This window comes from Zeus faber, assembly GCF_960531495.2.
Source record: "Zeus faber genome assembly, chromosome: 2".
NCBI classification, from domain to species: Eukaryota; Metazoa; Chordata; class Actinopteri; order Zeiformes; family Zeidae; genus Zeus; species Zeus faber.
In genome coordinates, this window is record NC_137189.1 from 50,994,334 (window position 1) to 51,010,179 (window position 15,846).

At 39.6% G+C, this 15,846-nt stretch overlaps 1 protein-coding gene across 1 annotated transcript in view; it reads left to right on the forward strand.

Annotated features, from left to right (window-relative positions):
• opn5 (opsin 5) overlaps nucleotides 1–14,969 on the forward strand; it is a gene marked incomplete at its 3' end in the record, with an annotated part of 58,023 nt that extends 43,054 nt beyond the window's left edge. Inside the window, exon 7 of the mRNA XM_080023968.1 lies at nucleotides 14,702–14,969. Coding sequence (XP_079880094.1) covers nucleotides 14,702–14,969 — 268 coding nt within the window. The remainder of the gene's footprint in view (nucleotides 1–14,701) is intronic.
• Between the last annotated feature and the right edge of the window lie 877 nt (nucleotides 14,970–15,846).

Sequence of the window (15,846 nt, forward strand, 5' to 3'; positions counted from 1 at the left end):
CTTCTGTGTCCATGGGTTATTGTTTGACCCAAATAAACAACTTTTTCTTGACAATACTGTAGCTTCTTCTGAGAGGCCTTGTGACCTTTGTCTGCCAATTGCTGTAACAGTTTGATTGAATCCTCATGGCATGTTTCCTTATCCGGTGAACAGATGACGATGTCGTCCACATACTGAATGACAGTACTTTTCAAGATCTGATCAATTCCAGCCAAGTCATCCTGCAATACTTTATTGAAAATGTGAGGGCTATGTTTGAATCCTTGAGGGAGCCTCTTGTACTTGAAGGTTTGTCCTTTGTACGTGAATCCAAACAATCCTTGACTGTCTTCGCTCAGTGGAACACTGAAAAATGCTCCACACAAATCCAACACTGTGAAGTGTGTAGCCTCTGGAGGAATTTGGGCTAACAAGGTATGTGGATCTGGTACATCTGCTGGAAAATCCTGCACCACTTCATTTATCGCTCTTAAATCATGTACCAAGCGATAGGACTCATCTGGTTTCTTTAAAGGCAATATAGGTGTATTGCTCTGAGGATCCAAACATATTTCCACTACACCTGCTTTTAACAGTCCTTCAATTTGTGGTTCAATCCCTTTGATTGCCTCCTCCTTTAGTGGATATTGGTTCTTCCAAGGAGGTTTGGTTCCTGGTCTCAGTTCAACTCTCACCGGTTGGGCTGACTTCACAAGTCCGATGTCCGTACTATGTCGTGACCACAAACATTCTGGAATTTGTTGCAGCATCTCCTCTCTCATGCTGTCTGAGTCCAATTTAGCGCTGAACATTGACTCATGTGTCATCTGTGTCACTTGTGGTTGTCCTTGTCCTTGAGCTGAAATCATGATTTTCATGAACTTCTGTTCTTCACTTATCCAGATATCAAGATTCTCCTTTATTGGTGAAAAAATGGCTTCCTCAGCTTCTGCCATCATTTCTCCTATTTGCTTCTGCTCAAATCCTTCAGCCACCATTAAAGTCACATGTGGCACACTTTCCACAATGTCAAACTCTTTCTCAAGATATTCATTGATGTTTATCTTCATAGCTGCTCCTTGTGGTCCCACAATTATGCAGCATGAGGTCAGCTGAACATGCTTCGGTTGACTACTCAACCATTCTTCTGGATCCAATTGGTCAGTTTTCTTGAAATATTTCAACGTGCAGTGATGTGGATACTCAGGGGGCTTAGCATCAGGCATATTTGCCACAATGAACTTCTCCCACAGCTTGGCTGGCTCTAATAGCTCTGGACTAAGATTTCCAATCCAATATACTGAAGAAGTCTCGGTCTCTGGTGCGCTAAATAATTGGTGGTAGACCTCAGGTGGCACATCCACCAGACAGCCGTCCGGTGTACACCGTATTGTACAATTTAGTTTGCACATAGCATCTCTTCCCAAGAGTGCAATGGGCGTATGTTCTGACACCAAAATAGGTAGTGTGATTTTCCGATTTCTACAGCAGAGCTCAATTGGTTTTGTGAGAGGAATCAGCTGTTAAAAGCTCAAAAGGCTCATATATATTTATCAAACGTCCTTAGAGAAAAAGGCTCATATATATTTATCAAAAGTCCTTAAAGAAAGGCTCATATATTTTTATCAAAAGTCCTTAAACAGGCTCATATATGTTTATCAACTTTACAAAGTCCGTATACAGGCTCATATATGTTTATCACTAAAGGGGCAAGAAATGTTTTTCTTTATGTATTATTCAACTGCTCACCACATATGTATACCTATTTAATAACACATATTCTATATCACATACACATACACAAAACATTACACAAAGCTCTTCACACATGTGGCACCTTCACACTCACACACACAAAAAGAAAAAAAGAAAAAGATATGTCTGACCAGCAGAACATCTAATCCCCAGAGACTTCAACAGCGCTTAGCTTTATGTTTTACGTCGACTCATTTATACTTTTCTAATTTCATCAAAATTTTCACTTTGGCCAGACTTTTAAAATTTTACTTTGGCCACACTTTTAACAAATTCTTTTTAATCAGATTCTCTCATCAAGCATGTTCACTAGTTCTCCAGAGCAGGTTCTGCCCTGTTTTTCCTCACTTTTCTTTACAAACTTTATTTTTTCATCTTTTGAGCCTTTAACTTGTAACTGTTTTTATTTCACTTTATCCTTTTCATCTTACTTTAGCTCAAACTTTATTTTTCATCTTTAGCCTTTAACTTGTAACTCTTTTTATTTGACTTTATCTTTTTCATCTCACTTTAGGCTTTTAACTTTTATCTCTTTTTCACTTTTCATCTTACTTTAGGCTTTTAACTTTTATCTCTGTTTCACTTTTCATATTTTTCATCTTACTTTTAGGCTTTTATCTTTTATCTCTTTTTTCACTTTACTTTCTTCTTTTTCATCTTTATTCATATAATTTTATTTTGAGTCAATTCCCCTGGCCAGGGTTATTTCCTCTTGTTTTTTCCTACCTAGATTTGACTATATTATATCTTCATTCGGCCAACTTTCACACAGCATTTAATGTACACATGTCTTACTGTTTAACGAGATACGGGCCCTGTCTTCGTTTATCTTGCATGGTTATTTAAATAACTTTTGGCTACTAGTTCTGCCATTCTACAATTACTTTTTATTTCTACTTTCTCAACATCTTTTAAGCCTTTAACTTTTACTTTTAACTTCATTTTTCATTTCTCTCATCCCTATTCTCTATTTCAACTTTTAACTTTTAGCTTTTATTTCTCTCATCTCTATTCTCTATTTCAACTTAATTCTCTTTTTCTTCACTTATTATTCTCTTATTCCCCTTATTTACGTCTTTTACATCTTAATTAACCCCAATTTAGACGGAAACTCACTTCACACATCAACACATCATCTCCATCCCCGCATAATCTCAGTGTAGTCTCCCTGCCAAAAACATACTGCTCCAGCCCACATAACAGCTCAATTTTGTGAGAGGTCACTCACCCTGAGAGCGGCAGTTCGCTGGAGCAGGCAGCATCGGCAGATGAGGCCCAACAGATCCTGCTCGTGACGCCACTTTGTAGTTTAGTTTCTTGATGGGTGTGATGTGTTGAAGAATGAAGGAGTGACCGCTGACACTGACTCGAATAAAATAATGGTTTTATTACACAAATCAGCATCAAACCAGACTTGCCATGGATGTCCTGGGAGAGACCCGAGCCGGATGGAATCTCTCTCAAGTGACGCTCTGCACTCGCTTTTAAAGCGGTACAGAGATAACATACCACATCTGGTTCCAATCCATAGGTGCCCGCTCAGCCTATATCCTGTCCTAAATGTAAACCTTTCCTCCTCTGGTCGAGCTGGAGGAATCAACAAAATTCCTCTCCCATAGGACCTCTCAATAGACCCATTGTTGTTTTCGTTCTTCGTATGACATCAAGGCAATAAATCTAATACTAACATAGTTAATATTATGACCGCACTATATCTCAGCTTTGGGAGCTCAGTAACCTATTCACCTCAAACCTTCCAGACACCTCAGTAGTAACTATTATGTGTAGTTTTATAACTCTTATTATTCCTTCAATAACTAGTATGTCTAGTTTGATTGCTGGTACGTATAGTTTAATAACAAGTACGTCTAGTTTAATAACTAGTATGTCTAGTTTTATAACTCCTACTACAAGTTTAATAACTAGCACTTCTAGTTTGATAACAAACGTCTAGTTTAAAAACTAGGGTGTTTCGTTTAACAACTAGTATGTCTAGTTTAATAACAAACTTACCAGACTTACCAGATATTAAATTAGACAAGTTTAATAACTGGTAAGTCTAGTTTAAAAATTGGTACGTCTAGTTTCAAAGCTAGTACGTCTAGTTTAATAACTAGGATGTCTTGTTTAACAACTAGTATGTCTAGTTTAATAACTAGTATGTCTTGTTTAATAACTAGTATCTCTAGTTGAATAACTAGTATGTCTAGTTTAATAACTAGTATGTCTAGTTTTATAACTCGTACTCCAAGTTCAACAACTAGTAAGTCTAGTTTAATAACTAGTATGTCTAGCTTTATCAACTGGTATGTCTCTTTGAATAACTAGTATGTCTAGTTGAATAACTAGTATGTCTAGTTTTATAACTAGTATGTCTAGTTTTTAGATATTGTATATCTAGTTGAATAACTAGTATATCTAGTTCTATAACTAGTATGTCTAGTTGAATAACTAGCATGGCAAGTTTATCAACTAGTAAGTCTAGTTTAATATCTAGAATGTCTAGTTTAATAGCTAGTACGTCTAGTTTTATGACAAGTATGTCTAGTTTAACAACTAGTATGTCTAGTTTTACAGCTAGTATGTCTAGCTTTAAAACTAGTATGTCTAGTTTGAGAACTAGCATGTCTAGTTTAATAACTAGCATGTCTAATGTAATAACTAGTATGTCTAGTTTAACAACTAATATGTCTAGTTTTATAACTAGTATGTCTAGTTTTTTAACTAGTATGTCTAGTTTTATAACTTGTATGTGGAATCTAATAACTAGCATGTCTGGTTTGATAACTAGTATGTCTAGTTTTTAACTAGTATGTCGAATGTAATAACTAGTATGTCTAGTTTTATAACTAGCATGTCTATTTTTATAACTAGTATGTCTAGTTTTAGAACTTGTATGTCTGGTTTAATAACTAGTATGTATAGTTTTATAACTAGCATGTCTAGTTTTATAACTAGTATGTCTAGTTTTTTAATTTGTATGTCGAATGTAATAACTAGTATGTCTAGTTTTATAACTAGTATGTCTAGTTTTAAAACTAGTATGTCTAGTTTTATAACTAGCATGTCTATTTTTATAACTAGTATGTCTTGTTTTAGAATCAGTATGTCTAGTTTAATAACTAGTATGTCTAGTTTTACAACGAGCATGTCTAGTTTTATAACCAGTATGACTAGTGAGGTGTCTTGGAATGGGTGGCGTCCCAAGAAAGTACCCATTGTATAAGATAATTACTAACAGACGGTGCCAGGGGTCTCAAGAGAGAGAGACCATCGCCAGGGTGATTAGGGAGGTGGAATGTGACCTATGATCCGTAGATTGGAATCAGATGGGCAACGTTGTCTCTGGACAAGCATAAAAGCACACTCCCTAGTTCCATCCAGCAGAGAATACTTCCGGCTCTGTTCTCTCCTGGACGGACCAGCGCAAGTCTGGTCTGATGCTGTTCTTTTGTCATAAACCTATTATTTTAATCAAGTCAGCGTCAGCGGTCACTCCTTCTTCATCAACCCATCAAAATCATCAAGAAACTTCAAATTGGCATCACGAACAGGATCTGTTGGGCCTCACCTGCCGATGCTGCCCGCTCCAGCGATTTTACCACTTTAATACCTCAGAGTGAGTGTTCTCTGACAAATTGAGCTGTGTGTGGTTTTTGGAGCGGTAGTGTTTTTTGCAGATAGGCTGCACTGACAAGAGCAGATTGTGCGGAGATGGAGATAATGTGTTAATGTGTGATGTGAGTTTCCGTCTAAATTGTAGTTTATTAAGTTGTAAAAAACATCAATAAGGGGAATAAGAGAATAATAAATGAAGAAAAAGAGAATTAAGTTGAAATAGAGAATAGAGACGAGAGAAATAAAAGATGAAGTTAAAAGTAAAAGTTAAAGGCTTAAAAGATGTGGAGAAAGTTGAAGAAAAAGTAATTGTAGAATGGCAGAACTAGTAACAAAAAGTAGCTAAATAACCATGCAAGATTAATGAAGACAGGGCCTGTATCTCTTTAACGGTAAGACATGTGTACATTAGCTGCTGAGTGAAAGTTGGCCGTATGATAATATAGTAATAGTCAAATCTGTGTCAGAAAAACAAAGAGGAAATAACCCTGGCCAGTGGAATTGGCTAAATATAAAATGATATGAATTAAGATGAAAAAGATGAAAAGTGAAAAAGAGATAAAAGTTAAAAGTCTAAAGTAAGATGAAAAAGAGTTACAAGTTAAAGGCTTAAAAGATGAAAAATAAAATTTGAGAAAAATGGGGAAAGGCAGGCTGAACCAGCCTAGGAGAATGAGCGCACATTGAACACGCATGCTGAAAGAATCTGATTAAAAAGATAATTTGTTAAAAGTTTGGCCAAAGTGAAAATTTAAAAGTCTGGCCAAAGTGAAAATTTTGATTAAATTAGAAAATTATAAATTAGTCGACGTTAAAATAGAAAGTTAGTTCAAGTTCAACGCTGTTGAAGTCTTTGGAGAATCAGACGTGTTGCTGGACAGACATGTCTTTTTCCTTTTGGTGTGTGAGTGTGCCTGTGTGTGTGTGTGGGTGCCGCGGCTAAAGATGTGTGAAGAGATTTGTGTATTGTTCGTGTATATGTATAAATTATATATAGAATATATGTGTTATTAAATAGGTATACACATTTGGTGAGCAGTTGAATAATACATAAAGAGAAACATTTCTTGCCCCTTTGGTGATAAACATATATGAGCCTGTTTACGGACTTTGTAAAGTTGATGATAAATATATATGAGCCTTTTTTCAAGGACATTTGTACATTTGATAAAAAGAATGGGCCTTTACAGGACTTTTTATATTTGATAACAAAATGAGCCTTATGAGAAGGAATAGAGACAACCAGAAACAGTCTGCATACACATGAATGTACACTTTCAGAAAAGAAAAGAAAATCTCTCTGAATTCTAAGTGTGTGGGTTTTTTCTTTGTCTTTTTATGCTTGGTGTGTGTGTGACAGTGCTTGCTGTGAATCCTGTCTGGTTAAAAGAGCAGATATTCTTGTTGAAATAGAAGGAAAAGCTGGTTTTTGATGCAAGAGGAGAGGTTTTGTGTTTCGGCTGCTGAGTGAGAGAAAACAGCTCTGATTTATGACTCTGTGCATAACTGCACTGGGCTGGGCTGTTCCGACGGGGAGTCAGACAGGATGTTCACTCGCTGACGGACACTCCAAACTGGAAGTGTTGGCTTAATTTAAGAGGTGGAGCAAGGGGTGGTGCTTCATAGAGAGTGGAACTTAGTCGACTCCCCCTGACAAGAGGGGCTGAGAAGATGCCCCCCCTGCCCCCTCTCTACTTAATTATAAAAATAATTAATTAAAGGTGATATTAGATTGACTAAAATACTCTTTCGATTTTAAATGCTTCGTATGAATAAAAGTAAACATTGCTTTCTTTCAAATGCCCGATAAATAAAAAAGCTGATAATATACAGTATGTCTCACTGAATTGTATTATAGTATGTATAAGAATTTAGAGTGGTCTTAAGACACTGAACTCTTGTGTTGTTCTTTTTGTTGTTTCTTTCTTCCAGTCTTTTACTTTGCTGAGTGAGAGCTGGGGGAAAGACAGAGAAGATGGAATGTGACTGAATTGCATCCTCCTAAGGGCAGATGACAAGACACCTGGCAGTTCTTCACAGACACTGGAAGCTTGCGGATGACAGCCCATAAGAATTCTGAATCCAGATTGAATAAGGCCGGTACGGTTTATCCACAAACTCTTTTCAATAGACAACTGCATTTATCTATATGTGTGTACATTTAGTTATAACCCACGTGATTGCTTGTTTTCACACATAGGATTACAGTAGTTCTTTTTCTTATATTGTGTTTGCAATTAGTTAGTAAGAGACTTGCCAACGGACTGACTAATCAAGGCATTCGCCTAATTAATGGGGTATTATTGACTTGATTGATCACATGCGGAAAAGCTGTATAAATATTTTTTAAATAAATCAATTTGATTTACAATAAAATAAATGGATACAAAAATTACAAAAGTAATCACTCCTATTGATGTAGTGCGACAGAATAATCCCCCAAAAATATCAGGAAAATGGAGCAACCAGTGGCCTGACATTGAACAACCGTGGCCAGCTCAAGGAACTCTTAACCCGGATGTGACTAAAACCATGCAGGTGCTTGTGTCCACATATAAAGTAAATCAAAAGAAAGGTAAAAAAGGAAAGCGACGCAGATGCTGTTTGAAAAGGAGGGACAGACATGGTTTGAAGCTGCAAAATAAAAAATAGAACAAAGTAGACAAGAAATCAAGAAAAATTAAAAGGAAACAGAAAAATTGATGGAGAAGATTACTGCACCCTTCTCACATACATCTGTATCTGTAAAGAAGCCCCCGCCTTATGAGAAGGAGGTGAAGTTCACTGATGTTTATCCCCAGCTCCCAGTGATGACACAGGAGAGCAACTATCTCTTCAAAGATGAGGATGAGCAAATAATAGAGATGGACAAGGCTACAACAACCATAAAGATGTATCCGAGCTTCAACAGTACCAAGAGAAGGAACCGTTTGGGAAGCAGACAACGAGTCAGAAGTCTGGAAATAGAAGAGATTGTGAGTGACTCTGACGAAGCTATTGGAGGATACGACCCAGCAGTCAGACGGATGTTGGCTAAAGCGGGGAAAAAAGGAGATTGACCAGTGAGGAAAATGGCTCCAGGAACAGACGACACGGATGAGACTGAACAGAGTGAAAGAAGAAGAATCGGAGAAAGAAGGTCCTTCCTGTTTTCAACCACTAGCAGCCAGTACTGTGGTAGGAGATGACAGACGCATGGTTTTAAGAGAGATTGAGAGGAGTATAGACAGAGGACATAAGTGACTCCATCTGTCCATAAGTTCAATAAGCATTGGAAAAACAATTACAAGAACTGCAAATAACAGAGAAGAAACTCCAGAAGAAAAAGCCTCAAAAGCCAGACACTTTGAGGTAAGGACTACGCCCAAGAAAAGGAAAGAGACCCAACAAAATGTGTTCAGTGATAATTCGAGGACAAAATTTAGAGTACAAGCCTTGGCAGAATACAGTCATGTCTAACATACTTGAAAAGTTACCCACTCTTCAAGATGGAGCACATCCATAGATCTCAAAGCTGGAAGAGGTTTTGGTGGGAACATAGCCTGCCATGGGAGATATTAAGAGACTTTTGGCTAGCCTCATAGGAGTCCCAGCGATGAGGAGATCCTGCAGGCGGCAGGCCTTAACAGATATGTGGCAACTGCGGTGTATGATCCAGAATTGTTTGCTGGAAGCAGAGGTCAGAGGTGGACAGCATTGAGAGGTGCATTTCCAACAAACGTACACCTGGACAACATCTTTATTGAGTCATTGGGCCCACAAGAAAATCCAAGAGCTTATGTGTCAAGGGCTCATCAAGTGTGGAGAAATGTCACAGGTAATGATCCAAATTTGAATCAAATGGAGAAATCAACTCTCCGAGCCAAAATACAGAAGGGGCTGCCTCTACAAGTGAGGAGCAAATTGGCAGAAGTGGTTGGTCTTGGAAGCATGACCAAAGGTGTTTATACGGATCACATAGCACATTAAGTGGAGCTATATCGGAAAAAGGAGCATGACCAGGAAGAACAGGACCAGGAGACTCTCAGAAAACTCAACCAAATACAGTTGGTGGAAAAGAAGAATGAGGAGAAGAAGGTTTATAGATGCGCAGAACAGAAGGTAGTGTAGGTAGATAATGCACTGTGGCGCCCCGTAACAGAAGCAGTCGAAAGAAAAGGATTGTTGGTGGTGGAATGAGGAAGTAAAGGAACAGCTATGAAGATAAACACTGATGATTATCTTAATAAAGAGCATGACATTAAGAAAAGTGTGCCACATGTGACTTTGATGGTGGCTTAAGGATTTGAGCAGAAGCATATAGGAGAAATGATGGAAGAAGCTGCAATATTGTCACGAAAAAGTAGTTTATTTGGGTCAAACAATAACCCATGGACACGGAAGCATCTTTGAGAGTCATTTGGAAGCCATTCGAGCGGCAACAAAGCCTAGAACAGACAGAGAGATGATGACATTTCTTGGTATTGCGGGCTATTCTTCAGCCTGGGTAGAAGATTATGCCTGCTTAACAGGGCCTTTGAGAGCCATGATAAAAGCAACTGGGAATGCTCAACTCCATTGTTACCTCACCTGGATGCAGGAAGGTCATATGGCATTTGCAGGAAGGTCATATGACAGGGGATGGTAGCTCAGGACAGGGGATGGTAGCTCAGGAGGTAGAGCTGGTCGTCTAGTAATCCAAAGGTCGCTGGTTCGATCCCAGGCTCCTCCTGCTAGCATGCTGTAGTGTCCTTGAGCAAGACACTTAACCCCTAATTGCTCCTGATGGCTGCGTCCGTCGGTGTTTGAATAATTGTAAGTCGCTTTGGATAAAAGCGTCTGCTAAATGACTAAATGTAAATGTAATGTAAATGTATTTGAGACGATCAAACAGAAGTTACAAGAAGCTACAGCGCTAGCGTTGCCAGACTATTCTAAGAACTTTTTGCTGTATGTGGCTACGTCCACTGCAGGCAAATATGCATGCGCAGTTATCTGTCAGCCCACAGGAACAGGGACAAGTCCTCAACCTGTTTTGTATTATTCTACTGCCTATTCAGAAGTAGAATTGGGGCTACCATGGTGTTACAGAGCAATGGTGGGAGTTTATCTAATGTATGATGAAGCATCATCAGTAACTAGGGGTTACCCAGTGACAATACTTACCCATCATAATCTTAGAAATTCTTTAAATTTTGGTAAATGTACATTGACCATGCCTAGGCTAAGAGACTATCATAGGCTCTTAGAGCAGGAAGATGTCACCTTAGTAAGGTGTGTCACGGTAAATCCAGCTGAGAATTTGCCAACACCAGAAGATGGGGAACCACATGATTGTGTTCAGGAAGAAGAGAGATATGCAAAGCTCAGATCGGACTTGAATGCTTTCCCACTGCATGTGTCAGATGTGGAGTATTGGACTGATGGGTCCTGCTATCGAATAGGAGACACATCGAGTGCTGGTTATACAGTAGTCAAAGCCCAGGGAACTGAATTAGTCGTTGAGAAAGCAGAAGTAATTCCACAACCTGCTTCTGCACAGCTTGCTGAGCTTGTGGGCCTGACGGAAGCTTGTCTATTAGCCGCAGGCAAGCGAGTGACAATATATACAGATTCTGCATATGCACATAATGTGTGTCATTTATTTGGATCAGTGTGGAAAAATCGAGGATTTAAGTAAACCGATGGGCCTCCGATACAGCATCATGCTCAGATAATGAAATTGTTGCATGCAATGATGAAGCCAAAGGAAATAGTTGTAGCTAAGTATGCAGCACACAAAATGGACATGTCAAGGGACACACAAAGTAACAAAGCGGCGGATGAGGCTGCAAAAGTAGTTACAGGAGCAAACAAAGCAGCAAGGTTCTACTTGTCACCCATGAAGTGGACTTGGAAGATAAAATCACGCTCAGAGATGTGATCTCGATGCAAGAAGCTGGGTCAGCCATAGATAAACAATTAATGTTGGACCGAGGGGCCACACAAGAGTCTACTGGTCTGTGGAGAAATCATGAAGGACTGATGGTAGCACCCCTGACCTACTAGATCTGATGATTCTGGAAGCACATGGGTTAGCCCATGTTGCAAGGGGGGAGGAAAGGAGAAAAATCATGATAAGACCAATAGGAGGTATAAGATACATGTTAGTCGTCCTGGATAGATTTTCACGGGACTGAAGCATGTTCAACCAAGCATAAAGATGCTCAGTCAGTTGCCAAGTTTTTGTATCCTGAGGTCATAAGCAGGTGGGGACTTCCAGATCGCATATCCTCAGATAATGGGAAAGAATTTGTGGATAGAACAGTAAAATTAATTCTGCAAAAATTGGGAATTAAACAACGTTTAGGAGCTGTTTATCATCCGCAAAGCCAAGGTGTTTGTGAAAAAATGAATGGTGTGCTGAAAAAAATCGCATTGTTAAAATCTGTCAGCACACAGGACTGAAGTGGGTAGAGGCGCTTCCATTGGCATTAATGGTGTGTCGTTTAAGTGGGCTCCGTGATGACCCCCCATGAGTTGGCTATGGGTAGGCGGATGCCAACACCTTGTTTGCACAAGTGGAAAGGGTTCAAGCTTAGCCCTTTCAGAAGATGAAATGCGAGTGTACGTTAACTATATGGCTGCACTGCATAAGAGAATACACACATATGTCTCTGACAGGAAAAAACAAGAGGGGGAGCTAACACTAGTAGAGAAATATCCATTTTGAATATCTGATTCCGTCAGAGACTCAATACTATTTTGACTGGGAAAATGCATGGACAAAGGGGGGAAAAGAAAAATTTCAAATTCCAAAACTGTATTTGATGTGTGTGCAAGATACTGGCTGGTGAATTTTTCTTTCAGGACCAGTCTGAGGGTGGCTGTGTCCAGAGATCCTACAGCTGAATGGACTTGAACACTCAAACATGGACATTCCAAAAATGGAGGATGAAAATGGACGACGGACCCTGAATGAGGACATCATGATCAAGAGTGTCACGTGAAATAGCATTGAAGATTGATGTTGTGGCACCGTGGCGCAGTGCATTGCACTGCTGCCTCACAGCAAGAAGGTCCTGGGTTCGATTGCCGCCTGGGGCGCTGTTGGCACCGTGCTCTGGTGGGTTATCTCCCAAATAGGAGCCTTTCTGTGTGGAGTTTGCATGTTCTCCCCGTGCTCACATGGGGTTTCCTCCACCTCACGTCAGTAAGGACCCCCACCAAAAACATGCACCATCATGGTCTGACCAGCGATGGACACTTATCACCTGGTCCCCGGGCGCGTCCACACACGCTGCCCACTGCTCCTGCTGTGGCCCCGGAGGAAGGACAAGCCAGGATGGTTCAAAGCAGAGGAACCATTTCACCATCAAAGCATGTGTGTGTGTGTTGTAGTGTGGTCTGTTGCGTGACTAATAAACACTGTTTCTTCTTCTTCTTTCTTAAAAAGCAACAGTTCAATACATCCATATGTGTTATGCGGGTTTTTATAATATTGGAGTTTGTTTATTACAATGTAACCTGTATTATTGATGAAAATCCTTTACTCTACACTAGATATTTTTGGCAAGACATATTACTTTGATTTAGTATTGTTTTCTTTGAAGTTTTCTGTAACAGGGTGAAGTGAATATATTGGGACCTCAGGTGTTTTCTTTTTTTGCGGGTTTTGAGGGACATTGGTGATAGGCAGGGAAAGGTTCACTTGAAGGTCGGATGGGTCGACCAGCCTGACTTTGGGCAAAATTTTTGATTTATTTCTGATGTTCTAAATGTATGCATTTATATGTAACATCCTGTACAGTTTTCTAAACACTTCTTCTTTGTGGTTAATTGATTTGGAATGCAATCGGTGGTTGCCTGGGGCAGAGGGACCGTGAGAGAATTTTCCTGTCTTGATTGTTTGATGAAAGAACTAAGAAAGGAAGCTGCCAGATGGGTTTTTCGCTCTCACACTCCACAAATTTATTGTATTGCCACAACTAAGCATGTTCAGAAGGGTATATTATAATCATTTTGTTTGTTAGTAGGTGATTTCCATTAAGCCAATTAACGTCATAAGTTCAATTACTCTTCTCTCTGTCGAGACTTTGTGTAGGTTCAAAGGGGGGAAATATGAGGTGTCTTGGAATGGGTGGCGTCCCAAGAAAGTACCCATTGTATAAGATAATTACTAACAGACGGTGCCAGGGGTCTCAAGGGAGAGAGCCCATTGCCAGGGGCCCCGGTGATAAGGGAGGTGGAATGTGACCTGTGACCCATAGATTGGAATCAGATGGGCAACGTTGTCTCTGTACAAGCATAAAAGCACACTCCCTAGTTCCATCCGGCAGAGAATACTTCCGGCTCTGTTCTCTCCCGGACGAACCATGGCAAGTCTGGTCTGATGCTGTTCTTTTGTAATAAAGCTATTATTTTAATCAAGACAGCGTCAGCGGTCACTCCTTCTTCATCAACACATCAAAATCATCAAGAAACTTCACCAGTTTAAGCTTCCACCGATAAAAAAAATAGTTAGCAGCCAGTGAACTATTCTTCTTTATGAATAAACAATTTATTATCACTGTCATTCATGTGTTATCAAAATTAAATTGATCATTTACATACAGATGCAATGCTGAAGGTGACATTGGGGATTTTGACTTGATCTGCTCATCATCCCTTCAAGCTTTAGTTTCCATGTGGTGTCACCAGGTGGCGCAACTCGCTGGTGTCAGCACCATCCTTCATGGAGCAAGGGCAGGGATGAAAAACCAGGAGGAACGGTTATGTGTCAAACCTTTACACTTTCAGGATGTTTTTCCGAGTCCAGCGACTGCTGTCCGTGTTGTCCGTGTGGTCAGGGAAAGATGTTGAGTAAACTTTGCAAAGCTGAAAAGGAATTTTGTTGCATGAATTTTACGCTGACGCCCCCTGTGGTCAGGAGAGGCAGCGTCCTCATCTGCAGTAAGTCCTTAATCCCTTTGGGAGACGTGAAGCCTTAAACAGATTGGTTGTAATGAAGCAAAAACATATTTAATTGAATCCGTTGTGGTGCATAACATATCAGCGGTGAGAAGATGAAGAAAATCGATATAAAATGTTTTTTTAAATAAATTAATAAAGTGTAAAATGGGCCACAAGTCTGAAAGATAGTCATATGACCATATATCCAATTCCTGCAATAATTTGTCATATTTCTTAAATGTTTTAATGGAACACTGACTCATTAAGCCTAAGCATCATACTCATTTTCAGCCTTAATTAATCAAATAAATAAAAAACAAAAGCCATTCACAGCCATTAACTTTTTTAGTTGATCAATGGTTATCCCCATGGGGCTCTGCAACTGGGAGAAAACTCTAAGATTGTGATGTTAACAGTGTTCCTGTTGGGGTGGTTCAAGTGTCCTGTCGGGACGCTCCCCGGGAGACGCCCTACTGGTGGGAGGAAAACCAGACCCAGGACCAAGATCCTGGACCCAGGACCAAGGATCCAGGACCCAGGACCCTGGACCCTGGACCCAGAACCCTAGACCCAGGACCCAGGACCCTGGACCCTGGACCCAGAACCCTAGATCCAGGACCCTGGACCAAGGACCCAGGACCCAGGACCTACTGGAGGGAACACCAGAGAGGCCTGGCTGGATGAACCAGGTCCTGCTGTCCCTGTGATCAGGGTGGCTGTACACCTGTTGCTTGTTGGTTGGTTTAACAAGCAGCAGGTAAAACCTCCATCCCCACAGACACTCAGGAGAGGAGTTGTGCTTCAAATGTCAAGGTGATTTTGTTTTGTTTTTGATTATTGTTTGGAGATAAAAAGCTTTAATCATCAGCCGAACATCAAATGATTACAGTAAATAATACACCTGGGCTGTCTGTCAGCCACATGTTTGCTTGCTGCGCCATCTAGTGGCTGATCATAAAAATGTGATTTGCTATTATGACTTGGCTGTTGAATATGTATTTCATTTTTAATCCATAGTTTTTATATTTTTTGTATATTTCTATATATTATTAAATTTTTTTGTTATTAATAAACATAAATAAATTGGATGTGCTGTTAAATGAAACTGATTGATAAACAATATTAGGAAATATTAATTGGTAATGAAAGACTCCTGAAGTGAGAAGTGACTTATCTATTAATTTATTTATTATTATAGCAGTAAGTAAGTTCATGTATTTGACCTGATATTGTCAGTATGATTAAGTTAACACACTACCTGTGTATATTTCTATTGTGCAGTGGGTGGTCGTGTCACACGTTTAATTTAGAAAAAATGAAGCTAAATATTTCAGTATGAACTCTGAAAGTAGATGATTTAGTTTGGTGAGGTTTTAGTTTAGTGTTGTGTCCGGTTCGTTCCGGAGCTTAACAAAGAAGGGAGGTCTGCACAGTCACAGCTTTAATAAACTGATCATTATTTAAAGACAAGTGGACTTAAGCAAACTATGAAGTGTAATGTCAGAGGTGAAGGGGCGTGACGCCGTGGAGCCTCTACCTGTTGTAGCATGAACCAAGGCCGAAAACATCAAAAACCAAAGGAAA